General features: G+C 43.7%; 1 protein-coding gene across 1 annotated transcript in view; it reads left to right on the top strand.

Annotated features, from left to right (window-relative positions):
• The window catches only part of LOC106581270 (serine/threonine-protein kinase NLK), a 236,084-nt gene extending 218,087 nt beyond the window's left edge, over positions 1–17,997 (top strand). Inside the window, exons 8-11 of the mRNA XM_014163226.3 lie at positions 11,211–11,297; positions 12,158–12,356; positions 13,858–13,951; positions 14,567–17,997. Coding sequence (XP_014018701.1) covers positions 11,211–11,297; positions 12,158–12,356; positions 13,858–13,951; positions 14,567–14,621 — 435 coding nt within the window. The 3' untranslated portion in view covers positions 14,622–17,997. The remainder of the gene's footprint in view (positions 1–11,210; positions 11,298–12,157; positions 12,357–13,857; positions 13,952–14,566) is intronic.
• Positions 17,998–18,448: the final 451 nt, after the last annotated feature.

The following is an 18,448-nucleotide window of genomic DNA, read 5'->3' as shown; positions in this document are numbered from 1 at the left end:
CAACATACACAAGGCTGCGGGGCCAGACGGATTACCAGGACGTGTGCTCCGGGCATGTGCTGACCACCTGGCAGGTGTCTTCACTGACATTTTCAACATGTCCCTGATTGAGTCTGTAATACCAACATGTTTCAAGCAGACCACCATAGTCCCTGTGCCCAAGAACACAAAGGCAACCTGCCTAAATGACTACAGACCCGTAGCACTCACATCCGTAGCCATGAAGTGCTTTGAAAGGCTGGTAATGGCTCAAATCAACACCATTATCCCAGAAACCCTAGCCCCACTCTAATTTGCATACCGCCCAAACAGATCCACAGATGATACAATCTCTATTGCACTCCACACTGCCCTTTCCCACCTGGACAAAAGGAACACTTATGTGAGAATGCTATTCATTGACTACAGCTCAGCGTTCAACACCATAGTACCCTCAAAGCTCATCACTAAGCTAAGGACCCTGGGACTAAACACCTCCCTCTGCAACTGGATCCTGGACTTCCTGACGGGCCACCCCCAGGTAGTGAGGGTAGGTAGCAACACATCTGCCACGCTGATCCTCAACACTGGAGCCCCCCAGGGGTGTGCTCAGTCCCCTCCTGTACTCCCTGTTCACCCACGACTGCATGGCCAGGCACGACTCCAACACCATCAATAAGTTTGCAGATGACACAACAGCGGTAGGCCTGATCACCGACAACAACGAGACAGTCTATAGGGAGGAGGTCAGAGACCTGGCCAGGTGATGCCAGAATAACAACCTATCCCTCAACGTAACCAAGACTAAGGAGATGGTTGTGGACTACAGGAAAAGGAGGACCGAGCACACCCCCATTCTCATTGACGGGGCTGTAGTGGAGCAGGTTGAGAGCTTCAAGTTCCTTGGTGTCCACATAACCAACAAACTAGAATGGTCCAAACACACCAAGACAGTCGTGAAGAGAGCACGAAAAAGCCTATTCCACCTCAGGAAACGAAAAAGATTTGGCATGTGTCTACAGCTGCAACATCTAGAGCATCCTGACTGGTTGCATCCCTGCCTGGTACGGCAATTCCTCGGCCTCCGACCGCAAGGCACTACAGAGGGTAGTGCGTACGGCCCAGCACATCGCTGGGGCTAAGCTGCCTGCCATCCAGGACCTCTCCGGCAACGACAACCAGCTTTCTCTAATTGGAGGTCCTACCAAAACCCCAACATAGAAATAGTAAAACTAGATAAACACATAGAAAATAGATCATCTAGAACATAACCCAAAAACCCCGAAACACACAAACCAAACACACCCTGCCATGCCCTGACCAAACTACAATGACAAATAACCCATTTTACTGGTCAGGACATGACAAATGAGGCTGATGCAACAGACCAGAACATTTAGCTTAAAAAGTTGATGAACTATTAGGCTATTTCTTCACATTATAAGTGCAGCAATGCACACACGGCAGTAGGCTATATATGTTCCAAAATGCAATCAATTTGTGGGAAAACACCATTCTCAAAAGTGACCGCAAATGTGAATTATGCATGTAGTGCTTTATTATAAAGGTGTCACGCCCTGACCATAGAGATCCCTATTATTCTCTATGTTTGGTTAGGTCAGGGTGTGACTCGGGTGGGAAAATCTATGTTTTCTGTTTCTTTGTTTTTGGGCGAGTGTGGTTCCCCATCAGAGGCAGCTGTCTATCGTTGTCTCTGATTGGGAATCACACTTAGGTAGCCTGTTTTCTTCCTTTGTTTGTGGGAGGTTGTTTTTGGTTTAGCATCTGTGCCTGACAGAACTGTGCGTTTTCGCTTTTGTTATTTTGTTTGAGTGTGTTTATGAATAAATAAATCATGAACACTTACCACGCTGCGCCTTGGTCCACTTCAACTACCACTTACGACAAGCGTTACAAAAGGTGCATTTTTATGGTGAAAGTTATCTTCCCCAAACTTGAAACTCACGCGCCGCCTTCTGTATGTAAAGCAGATTAATGTGCTTAATTTTAAGAAGTTATTTGGCCGCTTTAGTTGTGATAGAAACCTTAGCAAAATATACTGCTCAAAAAAATAAAGGGAACACTTAAACAACACATCCTAGATCTGAATGAAAGAAATAATCTTATTAAATACTTTTTTCTTTACATAGTTGAATGTGCTGACAACAAAATCACACAAAAATAATCAATGGAAATCCAATTTATCAACCCATGGAGGTCTGGATATGGAGTAACACTCAAAATTAAAGTGGAAAACCACACTACAGGCTGATCCAACTTTGATGTAATGTCCTTAAAACAAGTCAAAATGAGGCTCAGTAGTGTGTGTGGCCTCCACGTGCCTGTATGACCTCCCTACAACGCCTGGGCATGCTCCTGTTGAGGTGGCGGATGGTCTCCTGAGGGATCTCCTCCCAGACCTGGACTAAAGCATCTGCCAACTCCTGGACAGTCTGTGGTGCAACGTGGTGGATGGAGCGAGACATGATGTCCCAGATGTGCTCAATTGGATTCAGGTCTGGGGAACGGGCGGGCCAGTCCATAGCATCAATGCCTTCCTCTTGTAGGACCTGCTGACACACTCCAGCCACATGAGGTCTAGCATTATCTTGCATTAGGAGGAACCCAGGGCCAACCGCACCAGCATATGGTCTCACAAGGGGTCTGAGGATCTCATCTCGGTACCTAATGGCAGTCAGGCTACCTCTGGCGAGCACATGGAGGGCTGTGCGGCCCCCCAAAGAAATGCCACCCCACACCATGACTGACCCACCGCCAAACCGGTCATGCTGGAGGATGTTGCAGGCAGCAGAACGTTCTCCACGGCGTCTCCAGACTCTGTCAGGTCTGTCACATGTGCTCAGTGTGAACCTGCTTTCATCTGTGAAGAGCACAGGGCACCAGTGGCGAATTTGCCAATCTTGGTGTTCTCTGGCAAATGCCAAACGGCCTGCACGGTGTTGGGCTGTAGGCACAACCCCCACCTGTGGACGTCGGGCCCTCATACCACCCTCATGGAGTCTGTTTCTGACCGTTTGAGCAGACACATGCACATTTGTGGCCTGCTGTAGGTCATTTTGCAGGGCTCTGGCAGTGCTTCTCCTGCTCCTCCTTGCGCAAAGGCGGAGGTAGCGGTCCTGCTGCTGGGTTGTTGCCCTCCTACGGCCTCCTCCACGTCTCCTGATGTATTGGCCTGTCTCCTGGTAGCGCCTCCATGCTCTGGACACTACGCTGACAGACACAGCAAACCTTCTTGCCACAGCTCGCATTGATGTGCCATCCTGGATGAGCTGCACTACCTGATACACTTGTGTGGGTTGTAGACTCCGTCTCATGCTACCACTAGAGTGAAAGCACCGCCAGCATTCAAAATGGACCAAAACATTAGCCAGGAAGCATAGGAACTGAGAAGTGGTCTGTGGTCACCACCTGCAGAACCACTCCTTTATTGGGGGTGTCTTGCTAATTGCCTATAATTTCCACCTGTTGCCTATTCCATTTGCACAACAGCATGTGAAATTTATTGTCAATCAGTGTTGCTTCCTAAGTGGACAGTTTGATTTCACAGAAGTGTGATTGACTTGGAGTTACATTGTGTTGTTTAAGTGTTCCCTTTATTTTTTTGAGCAGTGTATATAGGCCTATGGGTTTGGCTGCATGAGGTGTGTAGCAAAAGAAGGCATGCGCTGTTTCTTGCCTTACTGCACACGTTGGGCATCGTGTTAATACATCATTCACAAGTGATAATACATCATTCACAAGTGATAATACATCATTCACAAGTGATAATATTGTCACCCATCAGACTATTCTTAATTTAATCTTGTCTTTACAGAAACTAAATAATATATGTGTGAAATTTGTTTTGGAGAAGACTAGTTGCCGTGACTAAACAATTACATGGAATTTGACTGAAGTCATGACTCATGACCGCCAGTGTGGCGTTAATAAGGTCACCATAACTGCCCTAGTCACATGTACTCTGGTATTTGGCCTTAAAAAGTTTGTTACATGCTTCAGTCATTTAGACACATGCAAAATGAAGCATCAAGTGTTGTGAAAAGTTTAGGCAACACTGTGTGTACCTTTTGTGTCTGTCACTTTGAATGTCAAGTATCTGTATGTATCAACACAGTGAGCAATGTTTGTTGAAAGATCACCACGCTCATTTAGTGACAAATATTTGTCACAGTGTAAAGAAGGCCATAGAATATCATAGCATAGTTTCTAGATCCAGAAATGCAACATTGCGAGACTTCCGGGAACGCTTGTGAAACAGACCAGGCCAGGGTTTGGGGTTTTAGAAGTCAATGAGAGAAGTGAATTTTTTTCTCCTGAGTTGTTAAAGGCACAACCTAGATTCGAGCCAATGTGTTACGTAGTTGAACATCTTTATTACTCCAACCTCGTGAAAGTGACAAACTGACACATTTTCATTTTCGTTAAAACAACTTTGATTTGACGGTGTGCCCATGCGCAGTTTGGCGCTAGACGACTGTTAGACCCGACGACGTGTGATCAGGGATTTCTCATGAAGAAACAGTTTTAGCCTATCTTCATACTGTACTGTCTTTGGGCATAGTGTGTGTTGTTTGTGTGTTGGGGCAGTTGAGGCGGGGATGGAATGCAGGGGGGGTCACATGGGTTTCACCACACAGGAAGCTCATCTGTGTCCCGCTGAGTAAAGTCCCCAGAGTTATGGCTAGAAAAGAGAACAGCGCCAAACCAACCTGTAACCTCTCTCTTGCTCTTCTCGTACATCAGAACGGGAGCGTTGGCTTACTGCTCCCCTAACACTGTGGCTTTGTGTCTGTCTGGGCTGTGGGTTCCTTTGTCGAACTGAAACATGCAGAACTCTGCGCTGTGCAGTCTAATGGGGACATATTGAATGATTAAACCCTTGAGTCAGTAGCAAGTTGTTCTGTAAAAATGCAAGTTGTTTGATCAGGCATAGTTCATGCCCTTACATTACTGTGTAGTACAGTAGTGATCATCATTTCAGGGTTGCACTAGCAGGTTGTAAAATGTTTATGACAGGGATATTACATTGTTATATAAACCTCGACAGGTTGATCGCCTCAGCTATCTTATGAACCACTTGCTTTGTTCACTGTGACATAATCAATCATCTTTCATGGAGAGATCAACACTACACAATGTGTGGGAGATAGATAGATACCTTGAAAAGGAGATACATACCCAGTAAGGAGATACATAGATAGCCTGTTAGGAGATAAGATAAGTCGGAAGTTTACATACACTTAGGTTGAAGTCATTAAAACTTGTTTTTCTACCACTCCACAAATTTCTTGTTAACAAACTGTAATTTTGGCAAGTCGCTTAGGACATCTACTTTGTGCATGACACAAGTAATTTTTCCAAAAAATCTTTACAGACACATTATTTCACTTATAATTCACTGTATCACAATTCCAGTGGGTCAGAAATGTTCATACACTAAGTTGACTGTCCCTTTTAACAGCTTGGAAAATTCCAGAAAATGATATCATGGCTTTAGAAGCTTCTGATAGGCTAATTAACATCATTTGAGTCAATTGGAGGTGTACCTGTGGATGTATTTCAAGGCCTACCTTCAAACTCAGTGCCCCTTTGCTTGACATCATGGGAAAATCCAAAGAAATCAGCCAAGACATCAGAAGAAAAAAAATTGTAGACCTCCACAAGTCTGGTTCATCCTTGGGAGCAATTTCCAAACACCTGAAGGTACCACGTGCATCTGTACAAACAATAGTATGCAAGTATAAACACCATGAGACCACACAGCCGTCATACCGCTCAGGAAGGAGATGCGTTCTGTCTCGTAGAGATGAACGTACTTTGGTGCAAAAAGTGCAAGTCAATCCCAGAACAACAGCAAAGGACCTTGTGAAGTTGCTGGAGGAAACAGGTACATAAGTATCTATATCCACAGTAAAACGAGTCCTATATCGACATAACCTGAAAGGCCGCTCAGCAGGGAAGAAGCCACTCCTCTAAAACCGCCGTAAAAAAGCCAGACTACGGTTTGCAACTGCACATGGGGACAAAGATCGTACCTTTTGGAAAAATGTCCTCTGGTCTGATGAAACAAAAATAGAACTGTTTGGCCATAATGACCATCATTATGTTTGGAGGAAAAAGGGGGAGGCTTGCAAGCCAAAGAACACCATCCCAACCGTGAAGCACAGGGTTGGCAGCATCATGTTGTGGGGGTGCTTTGCTGCAGGAGGGACTGGTGCACTTCACAAAATAGATGGCATCATGAGGGAGGAAAATTATGTGTATATTTTGAAGCAACATCTCAAGACATCAGTCAGGAAGTTAAAGCTTGGTCGCAAATGGGTCTTCCAAATGGACAATGACCCCAAGCATACTTCCAAAGTTGCGGCAAAATGGCTTAAGGACAACAAAGTCAAGGTATTGGAGTGGCCATCACAAAGCCCTGACCTCAATCCTTTAGAAAATTTGTGGGCAGAACTGAAAAGGATTGTGCGAACAACGAGGTCTACAAACCTGACTCAGTTACACCAGCTCTGTTTATTTTTTATTTTATTTTTATTTCACCTTTATTTAACCAGGTAGGCAAGTTGAGAACAAGTTCTCATTTACAACTGCGACCTGGCCAAGATAAAGCAAAGCAGTTCGACACATATAACAACACAGAGTTAGACATGGAGTAAAACAAACATACAGTCAATAATACAGTAGAAAAATATGTCTATATACAATGTGAGCAAATGAGGTGAGATAAGGGAGGTAAAGGCAATAAATAGGCCATGGTGGCGAAGTAAATACAATATAGCAATTAAAACACTGGAATGGTAGATTTGACAGTAGATGAGTGTGCAAAGTAGAAATACTGGGGTGCAAAGGAGCAAAATAAATAAATACAGGAGGGGAAGAGGTAGTTGTTTGGACTATTTATAGATGGGCTATGTACAGGTGCGGTGATCTGTGAGCTGCTCTGACAGCTGGTGCTTAAAGCTAGTGAGGGAGATAAGTGTTTCCAGTTTCAGAGATTTTTGTAGTTCGTTCCAGTCATTGGCAGCAGAGAACTGGAAGGAGAGGCGGCCAAAGGAGGAATTGGCTTTGGGGGTGACAAGTGAGATACTTGCTGGAACGGGTGCTACGGGTGGGTGCAGCTATGGTGACTAGCGAGCAGAGATAAGGCGGGACTTTACCTAGGAGGGTCTTGTAGATGACCTGGAGCCAGTGGGTTTGGCGACGAGTATGAAGCGAGGGCCAGCCAACGAGAGCGTACAGGTCGCAGTGGTGGGTAGTATATGGGGCTTTGGTGACAAAACGGATGGCACTGTGATAGACTGCATCCAATTTGTTGAGTAGGGTGTTGGAGGCTATTTTGTAAATGATATCACCAAAGTCGAGGATCAGTAAGATGGTCCGTTTTATGAGGGTATGTTTGGCAGCATGAGTGAAGGATGCCTTGTTGCGAAATAGGAAGCCAATTCTAGATTTAACTTTGGATTGGAGATGTTTTATGTGAGTCTGGAAGGAGAGTTTACAGTCTAACCAGACACCTAGGTATTTGTAGTTGTCCACATATTCTGAGTCAGAACCGTCCAGAGTAGTGATGCTGGACGGGTGGGCAGGTGCAGGCAGCGATCGGTTGAAGAGCATGCATTTAGTTTTACTTGTATTTAAGAGCAGTTGGAGGCCACGGAAGGAGAGTTGTATGGCATTGAAGCTCGTCTGGAGGGTTGTTAACACAGTGTCCAAAGAAGGGCCAGAAGTATTCAGAATGGTGTCATCTGCGTAGAGGTGGATCAGAGACTCACAAGCAGCAAGAGCGACATCATTGATATATACAGAGAAAAGAGTCGGCCCGAGAATTGAACCCTGTGGCACCCCCATAGAGACTGCCAGAGGCCCGGACAACAGGCCCTCAGATTTGACACACTGAACTCTGTCGGAGAAGTAGTTGGTGAACCAGGCGAGGCAATCATTTGAGAAACCAAGGCTGTTGAGTCTGCCGATGAGGATGTGGTGATTGACAGAGTCGAAAGCCTTGGCCAGGTCAATGAATACGGCTGCACAGTATTGTTTCTTATCGATGGCGGTTAAGATATCGTTTAGAACCTTGAGCGTGGCTGAGGTGCACCCATGACCAGCTCTGAAACCAGATTGCATAGCGGAGAAGGTACGGTGGGATTCGAAATGTTCGGTGATCTGTTTGTTAACTTGGCTTTCGAAGACCTTAGAAAGGCAGGGTAGGATAGATATAGGTCTGTAGCAGTTTGGGTCAAGAGTGTCCCCCCCTTTGAAGAGGGGGATGACCGCAGCTGCTTTCCAATCTTTGGGAATCTCAGACGACACGAAAGAGAGGTTGAACAGGCTAGTAATAGTAATTCCTCTGTCAGGAGGAATGGGCCAAAATTCACCCAACTTATTGTGGGAAGCTTGTGGAAGGCTACCCGAAATGTTTGACCCGAGTTAAACAATTTAAATGCAATGCTACCAAATACTAATTGAGTGTATGTAAACTTCTGACCCACTGGGAATGTGATGAATGAAATACAAGCTGAAATAAATCATTCTCTCTACTATTATTCTGACATTTCACATTCTTAAAATAAAGCGGTGATCCTAACTGAACGAAGACAGGGAATTTTTTTCTAGGATTAAGTGTCAGGAATTGTGAAAAACTGAGTTTAAATGTATTTGGCTAAGGTGTATGTGAACTTCCGACTTCGACTGTAGATAGATAGATAGATAGATAGATAGATAGATAGATAGATAGATAGATAGATAGATAGATAGATAGATAGATAGATAGATAGATAGATAGATAGATAGATAGATAGATAGATAGATAGATAGATAGATAGATAGATAGAAAACCTCTGTATGTGTAATGTTTACTGTTCATTTTTATTGTTTATTTCACTTTTGTATATTATCTACCTCACTTGCTTTGGCAATGTTAACACATGTTTCCCATGCCAATAAAGCCCCTTGAATTGAATTGAATAGATAGATAGATAGATAGATAGATAGATAGATAGATAGATAGATAGATAGATAGATAGATAGATAGATAGATAGATAGATATGCTCAGTTGGTAGAGCATGGTGTTTGCAACGCCAGCATGGTGTGTGCAATGCCAGGGTTGTGGGTTCGATTCCCACAGGGGGCCAGTACAATTTTTTAAAAAAAAATGAAATTCAATACTGTAAGTCGCTCTGGATAAGAGCGTCTGCTAAATGACTTTTTTTTTTTTTTAAAGATAGATGGCATGTTAGGAGACAGATAGATAGATAGACAGAAATCATGTTAGGAGAGAGATAAATAGATAGCCTGTTAGGAGATAGAACCAAGCCCTGTAAATACACCTCTCTAGCCCGTGGCTCTGTGCTTCTTGAGAAGCTGAGAGAAAGAAAGCCCTGACCTGGCTCTGGCTAGCTGAGAGAGAACAACTCTGACTACTCTGGCTAGCTAAGAGAAAGCCCTGACCTGGCTCAGGCTAGCTGAGAGAGAACAACTCTGACTACTCTGGCTAGCTAAGAGAAAGCCCTGACCTGGCTCTGGCTAGCTGAGAGAGAACAACTCTGACTACTCTGGCTAGCTAAGAGAAAGCCCTGACCTGGCTCAGGCTGCTTACAACAACAAGGCCTTGAGGCACTGTGACATCACATCACCACTCTAGCTGTCCAGTCAATTGCCATGCAGGGAAAAGCTCCAAAATTCAATGTTGAAATACTCCCTCAACCCAGTTACCAGAACTACTGCTGATGGCTGCACAGTGCACACACACCAGGCAATGTACCCCCTTTTGCTTAGTCTGAGGGGTTTGGAGTGGGCTGGTTGACCACTTGTCCTAGTTTGAGAGGAGATGCCTCTGTTCTCCGGCTAGAGACGGAGATTAGCTGCTGTTATTACCGCATCTGTGTTGTCTTTAAAGAGAACCTTCAGCTGCTCTCAGACAGTCTCTTCCTTCACAGTGTTTGACAGTGTGAGTTTCTGAGTGATGTCTAGTCTGAAACAGCACCATGGCCATTATGTCACCAGTCAGCCTCTCTTCCTGAGTCATCATTTGTTTAATTTGGCTGTGTCCCGGGTGGCATCATGGGGCCGGGACAGGGGTCTAGTCCAGCCTCACCTCCCTCTCTCTCCTGCCCTCCTCCCCCTTCATCTGTCTGGAACTCCATCCCCTGCTAATCCCTGGCTAATGCCTACTAATACTACTGTGCACCGCAACGCTCTTTCTCCCTCTCTCTATCTCTCTCTCTCAGCCCAGCACCGTGCCCCATCACACTGCCACCATGGCAACACACACACACACTGATGTAACACACACACACACAAAGCACAGTCTCCTCTGCTCTCTTCTCCTTCCCCTCTCCTCAGCATCTCTTTTCCCCCTCTCCTCTGCTCTCTTCTCCCACTCCACCTCCTCTCCTCTCCTCCCCCTCTCCTCTGCTCTCTTCTCCCTCTCCTCCCTCTCCTCCCCCTCTCCTCTCCTCTGCTCTCGTCCCCCTCTCCTCTCCTTGGTGATTGTGCTGTGTGAAACACAGCGGAGGGAATAATGTGTGAGTGACAGAAAGTCATATCCTGATGAGCGTGAATCACCAGTCGGGGCTTGCATCTGCTCACACCGGCAAAACCTAATCAGGGAAAACAAGCGATTAACGGTGTGCTTTTTCAATCAACTTTGTTGAGTTTGATAGAGAGAGAGAGAACGAGAGAGAGAGAGACAGAGCAAGGGATGGATGGGGGCAGGGAATATAATTAGAGTGTAAAAATAACTTGCTCATTGTTCTTCTGGGCCCACCTCCTCGTAGATAAGCACACGGCTATCATTTGAAGGATCCCTTTGGCGGCAGCGTGAAAGACGTGTGGAAGTGAAGGAGAGATTTGTAAAATCATTGGCTGTGGCTGGCTTTGATGCCACAGATAAGATCTAGGACTCAATTCAATTGAATCCACATTGCAATATGCACGCAGTAGCCCTTGACTTTTTCCCGTTGTCACAACATCACGTCATTATTTTTGGTGCTGTACAAAAACTGTACTACCAGGTAGATGCTTCTTCTGAGTGTCAAAACTGTCATGTTGAATGTACAATTCATGATATCATTATCCAAGATGTTTTCACAGTTCTTAAAATCCCAATGTAATAAAAACAAGGCCAGCATTGAAAAAGCTTTATTTGGTTAAGTTGACTGTCCGTGTGACTATTTGACTGACTGTATGACATTTCCTGTCTCTGCAGCCATCCCTTCCTGTCCTGTACACCCTGTCCAGCCAGGCCACCCACGAAGCTGTCCACCTCCTGTGCAGGATGCTTGTGTTCGATCCGGTGAGTTGTGTGTGTGTGTGTGTGTGTGTGTGTGTGTGTGTGTGTGTGTGTGTGTGTGTGTGTGTGTGTGTGTGTGTGTGTGTGTGTGTGTGTGTGTGTGTGTGTGGGTGTGTGGCTAAATGGCCAGCAGATTGGACACCATATGAAGAGATGTAAAAAAAAAAAAATACTCAAGAGTTTTGGCTCCTACTTAGACTGAAGCAGCTTTTTGGCTTTCTGACTGAATAATTATTTTCCTAAAACGTACGAGTATACCTTATGTTGCATACTGTGTGTGTGTGTGTGTGTGTGTGTGTGTGTGTGTGTGTGTGTGTGTGTGTGTGTGTGTGTGTGTGTAGAAACCCTACTAGAAGCTAGTGTTGACAGATCACACACGGTGGTGTTTACTGGCGTCTTCTGACTGCTTGGGGAAATAAGATGAAGCTCTGTCACTAACAGATTAGTAGGAGTCTGACACATGGTAATAATGGGGGCCAAAAACATTGAGTTATCGAGGCCTACTGAATACAGGGTTGTCATATGGATATCTGTAATGTGGAAATAAGCAGACCTTTCTTTTCGGACATCTTTATCCAGACCAGAGGGCAGTTTTTCTCCCCCTTCGTTTCAAAGTCTGGCACCTGTCAGTGGGATATTGCTGACTAATCAGTTGGTTATTCAGTTGAGGCTGATTTGATTTGATTCCAAGGTCTAGTTTTAATGTGGGGTGTCCTCAAAATGTGCAGTAGTCTGTTGTTTATGAGAGACTGCAAACGCTTTATTAAACAGACCATTTGATTTGGAGGGATTTCATAGTCCTGTATGTATTCCATCAGTGTGTGTAGTCTGTGTACATAAGAGTGTGTTTGGCCCTCCCCCAGTCAAAGCGGATCTCAGCGAAGGATGCCCTGGCCCACCCCTACCTGGACGAGGGCAGACTGAGGTACCACACATGCATGTGTAAGTGCTGCTACACCACCTCCTCTGGCCGCGTCTACACCAGCGACTTCGAGCCCGTCACCACGCCCAAGTTCGACGATGGCTTCGAGAAGAATCTGACCTCCGTCAGACAGGTCAAAGGTGAGTCTGTCCACCAACCAGCAGAGGGCAGAGTTTTGCTGTGGGAATTAGCCCTTTCAAGTTTTGTTTTTAATGTTTTATCCTCTGTTTTAGGCCTATCTAGCTCATCCACTGTTATTTCCTTCATGTTACCAGGTTATGTTTTTCCACTGGGTTTGCAAAGAGAGGCAGCTTTAGCTAAAGCTAATGGGTTCAATGGGTGATAAATAGACATTCATCCATTGCTTACATGGTGAAAGTCTTATCCCAACTTAGCCTCGTACCACAATTATTGTGAAACAGGCAGCTTTACAGACACCTGAGGTCCTAATTTAATCCAATCAGCCCTGAGACCATGTGCAGATCATGCCTCTGTATGTTAAGGCGTCCTCATTCTTCCCAGCCGAAACAGTTCGGAAGAGTTTGTGCATATATTATGACAACATAAGTCTGTAGCCGAAGTCTACGCCCCTTTGTCAGTGATTGGTCAACAGTAGGGATTCTTCAAAAGTCTTTGTTGTCATACAATGAGAGAAGACTTGTTTTGATGCATATCTTTTAATTGAGAAATACTGCACCAAACATCTTAGTTAGATGTAAAATTGCACGACTAAAATCTCCTCTGCAAAAACGTCAAAATGAATGACAGATTTCTTGAGTTATCCTACATTAATACTGACTCTTCTGAGGAAGTGTATACTGGCTACGGCGTCTCTAAATGGACAAACAGTACTATTGCCTATTTTTTCTAGTTTTTCAAGCAAAGGTCTTTTAAGGGAGTATGCGAGCACACTCGTTCGGTACGCTTGCAGAGTTCGGCTAGGCGCCAGTTAAACTGAAGCTTGCTGACGCCTTTAGTCACATCCCTAGAAGCACTCCCTCTCGTTTAGATGTTTGTTCTCTCTCGGCCTCTCTTCCTCACCCTCCCTCCCTCCTCTCTCTCTCTCTGCGGGGAGAGCCAGATCAGTGGTGGCCTGTTCTGTCAGCAGGTATTAGTGAGGATGTCTTCTAAACGCAGGCTTACTCTGGTGGATGGTCGAAATAAACCTGGCCTTCCTCTCTCATCCTCCTCCCTCATCCTACATCTCCCTTTCCTCTTCCTTCCTGTCTGGTACTTATTTCAACTATTTACCTGGTCCTAAGTCGTAGCTAGGCAACAAAGCTTGTTTTAATGAATCCCAATGAAGCTAAGTAATCAGTAGATCATTGTAATGCAACTAAAAGGGAAAGGGGGATACCTAGTCAGTTGGACAATGCATTCAACTGAAATGTGTCTTCTGCATTTAACCCAACCCCTCTGAATCAGACTACCATTTTACCACAGGATTTCAAAATACAAACCCGGGTTATTTCTAAGTGAAGATCCACACTTCGAAATAGATCTTTACCTAATTTCAAACAAGCAGTAAATACTGTATGATACAATATGTCAACCTCATTTAAAAAGCTTACTGTGAAACTCAGTGTAACTGTAAAGAGTGTGTTGCGTTCGTCTCCTTGAGCCTGTCTCTGTCTTCCACAGAGATCATTCACCAGTTCATCCTGGAGCAGCAGAAGGGGAACAGAGTGCCGCTTTGCATCAACCCCCAGTCAGCCGCTTTCAAAAGCTTTATCAGGTAAGGCCAGAGGCCTCTGCCGGTGGAGACCACCGGATTCCTCATTGTTTGGTTTTTGGAATTGCTAGTTTGAAAGCTAACCACTTCTTAGAAACTTGATAGCTTGTTAGATGACATTTACCCTACTTGACCTGGTCCTGTGAGCATGTCAGCTTTCCTTCTCTTACCCAATCTACCTGCCACACCTTGGTACCTGTGTCCTTCTGTGTCACAACGAGAACAGTAACAGTCCATTCCATTGGCCAGCTTTCCTCACTGGCAGCCAATAAAAGTGTCTTTCTCCTTGCAGTTTGTTATTACCCGGCCTAAAATATCTGATTTGTGAGTTTCGCTCCTGCCTCCAGCCAGCCAACATCCTGAGAGTTATTGTTAAGGATTTGGTGCATTAGTTAATTGCTTTTTCCTCTGCAGTAGATGCATGCTGCTCACTAAACAGAAAGTGGTGCTGCGGCAGTGCCAGTGACTGACCATACCTTTCCATCTCTCCCTGTCCCCTCATCTCTCTGTGTCCTCTTTTGTTCTTTCTTTCGCTCATCTCCCTCGTTGTCTCTCTCTCTCTCTCTCTCGCTCTCTCGCTCTCTCGCTCTCCTCGCTCTCTCTCTCTCTCTCTGACAGTTCCACTGTGGCCCAGCCCTCTGAGATGCCCCCGTCCCCCCTGGTGTGGGAATAGCTGCTGTCTGGGCCACGACCCTGCCCATGGCCCACGCTGGACCACTGAGGACAAGAAGAAGAAACCCCACCCTGCGTAGCATTTCACTGGAGTCTAGGACTAGCAATGTCCACTGTGTGTGTACTGTAATACTAACTATGAAGTTTTAAAATGAACCCAACCAACCACTGCTGACTGGGTTATGGAGGGACTTTTACAGTGTGCTATGTATACAAGTGTATACCCACTAATGAATGCACACACACATGTGCATACAAACATTGTGCAGAGGTGGTATAAGGGCCACCCTCGTGGGCTTGAAAGTGTGTGTAAAGCCAGGGATGAGACAGAGGCAGTATGCTACACAGAGTCCTCGTAGTCTCTGCCTGCAGTCCCCGAGGGCAATGCACTGCTCCCATCCACTTCCATACATGCATAGTCGTCACTTATTTATTAAAGGAGGGAGACGGGGTCCGGAATGGGTGTTCTTTTTATGTATAGAACGAGATTTAAGACCGTACCTACTCACGCTAGCAAATCCCCCCCCCCCCCCCCCCCCCCCCCGAGAAATCAGCGTTCAATTAGAGATAAAGCTTTTTATTTATTTGTGGTGTACTGTTAAACAGTAGAGTCAGAGGGTTTCATTGTTTGTTACATTTTTTTCTGCTCCATTGCTGTTTGTTCTATGCCTGTTGTCCTCTGGGTTAGAAGTCAGTATTTGTGAAGAGATGTGTGCTCTGCATGCCACTTGGTTGCGATACATATGGCAAGAACCTCTCACACGGCACACCCACTCGCACACCTAACCCAAATGTGGGCATGTGGAAGTATGGCACTGTGTCAGTATTAGCTGGGTAAAATGAGGTAACCCTGAAATGTGGTTGCTTCAAAGAATAGACTATTAGTGCGAGGAGCCACTGAGAGCTGAAGTGCTGTAGCATGACGGGGGACAGAGAGGCAGTAGTTTAGGGTACATACTGATATTGTGGTATTCTGCACAGGTTTTGTGCTACAGTAACAAGAAGGCCATGTTGGGGTGCTACTTGGTCGTTGCATTTTCTCTCTGGAGACTCTGAGTGACCGAATTAAAGTAATCTGCTGTTAGACATACTGTACCGTATGAACAGGCATGTTAAGAGTATAAAGGATACAGACATTCACTGGTTCCCCTACCGTGTCTGCTGAATCTATAGTCCTACCATACACTGTATGTCCATGTTCTGTCAATACATACCTAGTTGAAGACAGACAAGCAAAATAATACGAAGATCAGCCAAACCAAAATAATGAAATTATTCTAAAGAGAAAGCGAAACCAAGATAAAAAAAATAGATGTTTGATGATACGAGGGGATGTTGCCATTCCTTGAAGACATTCATTAATTTCCGTAGGGTTCCAACAAGAGGGGTGTGTGCGTGTTGCTTATACGTGTGTCCTGTCACATGCGAATGAGAATGTTTATCTAACTACAGTGAGTTGCTTTGGTGAAGGTTTGTCTCCTTATTAAGGGAATGGTGTCAAACAAATATATTAGGTCTACTTTAAGCCTCACTCCCCAAAGCGATGTTTCATGTTACCTGCACCTACGCCAATAAAATAAACTCTCAGAAAGAAATCAATTTAATATATTTTTTGATTATTATTTTTTAGTTCTTTCAGTCAACATTCTATGGCATGCTTTCTCATGATCCACAGAATATGATATGTAAATACATAAAAAAAAACAAATAGATTTAAAACTAAATCTACAATGGAGGGAAAAAAAACAAAGAATTAAAACTCCAAACAATACTGCTGTATAGAAGGTGTATTAGCCTGCACATTTTTAGGGCTGTGCATTTTATTTTATTTTTGAGACTTGCATATAAATGTATATATTTTATTTGGTCTTTTATTTGTTTTCCCCTGTACTAGAGTGTGTAGAAGACAAAAATAATCCAAAACAAAAATGATTCAGAAAACAAATGAAAAAACACATAACCAATTATGTTAATTGTGTCTTGTGTGTACTGCAGAGCTGTGGATATATTGAAGTAGAAGGCTTTTTTCTTATTATTATTATACTACTATTATGATTATTATATTATTATTTCTTTTACCTTAGAGAAACACTTTACTATTGTGTTTATATGTATATAAAGGAATCACAATGTTGGTCTCTACCTCTTGAGCTCAATTACTTGGTTTGTCTACCTCCACAAGTTTATCATTTCATGTGGAGAATTAAAAATAAAACTTGAATGTCCCTTCCAGCTTTTATATTGAAATAAATAAAAAACGTGCAAGTTTCTTCTTCACTCATTTGAAAAACTATTTAAAATCTACCCGAGGTGGGATCCATCCTATCATGTCATTGTATTAAAAGACCCTATCAATAGCCAAGCAATTCCAGACTGTTAGTTGACGTTGAGTCATATATTTGATAGGCTATGACCCCCCCCCCTCCGTGTCCCTGTGTAATATGTATGTGAAGATGCTAGTATCTTTTCTTCAAGAGATTTTGTGTTGAAATGAAGTACAAAAACCCACTGATGCTAATTTTAAATGTGTACAAAAAATAACGCAGACTAACTTGAACTCTGCAACTGATATTTGGGCAAAATTTGGATAGATACTACTTGTGCTGTCACACATTTTATAAGACATTTGAAGTTTATACTCAGAGGTAATGTAATTTGAATACAATTTACGATAAATATATCTATAAAGCTCTGCTTACAAGGACCTTAAAGCCAATGTGAAGTTGAGACCGGAATTGATTCCTCAGATGTGCTCACGTGTGTGTTGGGAAAAATGGCCGGTTTCTAAAAGTGTAGATTTGAAGTACAGTGGTGAAACTCATTAAATGTGACATTTAAAGAACATCAGTGCTGTGGCTTTTATTCTTCTTCCTGCTTCATTATAGACCTAGACTGTTGCGTAGAGTATGTAGATCATGTATTATACATAATGTCTGATTTCATCCTGGTTGAATGGGTGATCTCGTGTGGCTCAGTTGGTAGAGCGTGGAGCTTGCAACGCCAGGGTTGTGGGTTTGACTTAACTGTAAGTCGCTCTGGATAAGAGCATCTGCTAAATGACTAAAATGTAAAATTGTGTGATTATTTCATGACTTTTACTGCCACCCAGTGGAGGACGTTATCTTTAACAGTCTAAGCATTTCCAAAAAACGCAAGCACATGATATACAATCAAATCGCATTGCTTTCACATTGGATTTTACCATGGTATATTCCACTGAGGGACTGTACCTCAATATAGACAGAATCTCAATTATTGTCCATATAAACGGTGCTCTATGCAACAAGTCCAATGACAACAGCCCTTAATGTCTATGATATGTCTGTAACAGTAAATGAATACAATTCCTTAAGAAAAATAAAGAATGTTGAACATTGTTTGAAGCTATAGTTGCTTATTCATTGAGTAGGTCTGGAGGATACAAGACCATAATATAATTTTTATAGCTCAAATGTTGAACCCTCCCTAAAGGGGCAAATAAATCCACGAGTAGGAGATTTTTAAATTCTAGGCTATGATATGGTCAAACTGGTCACCAGCTTCCTTCTGTTGGTCAAATAGTTTTTTCCAACTGTGTTGGAAAGAGAAAAGTAATGGAATGTAGGAATGTAAGACTTGATGAGTGAGTGTTATGATATACAGTGCCTTTGGAAAGTATTCAGACCCTTTCACTTTTTCTTACGTTACAGCCTTATTCTAAAATGTTCCTGATCAGTCTACACACAATACCCCATAATGACAAGTGAAAACAGGTTATTAGAAAATTTTGCAAATGTATATCTTTTTTTTTACTGAAATACGTTATTTACATAAGTATTTAGACCCTTT

The sequence above is a fragment of the Salmo salar genome, chromosome 20, assembly GCF_965601325.2.
Source record: "Salmo salar chromosome 20, fSalSal1, whole genome shotgun sequence".
Classification (NCBI taxonomy): domain Eukaryota; kingdom Metazoa; phylum Chordata; class Actinopteri; order Salmoniformes; family Salmonidae; genus Salmo; species Salmo salar.
The sequence above is the reverse complement of the archived record's forward strand: the minus strand, read 5'-3'. Positions and strand labels throughout refer to the sequence as shown.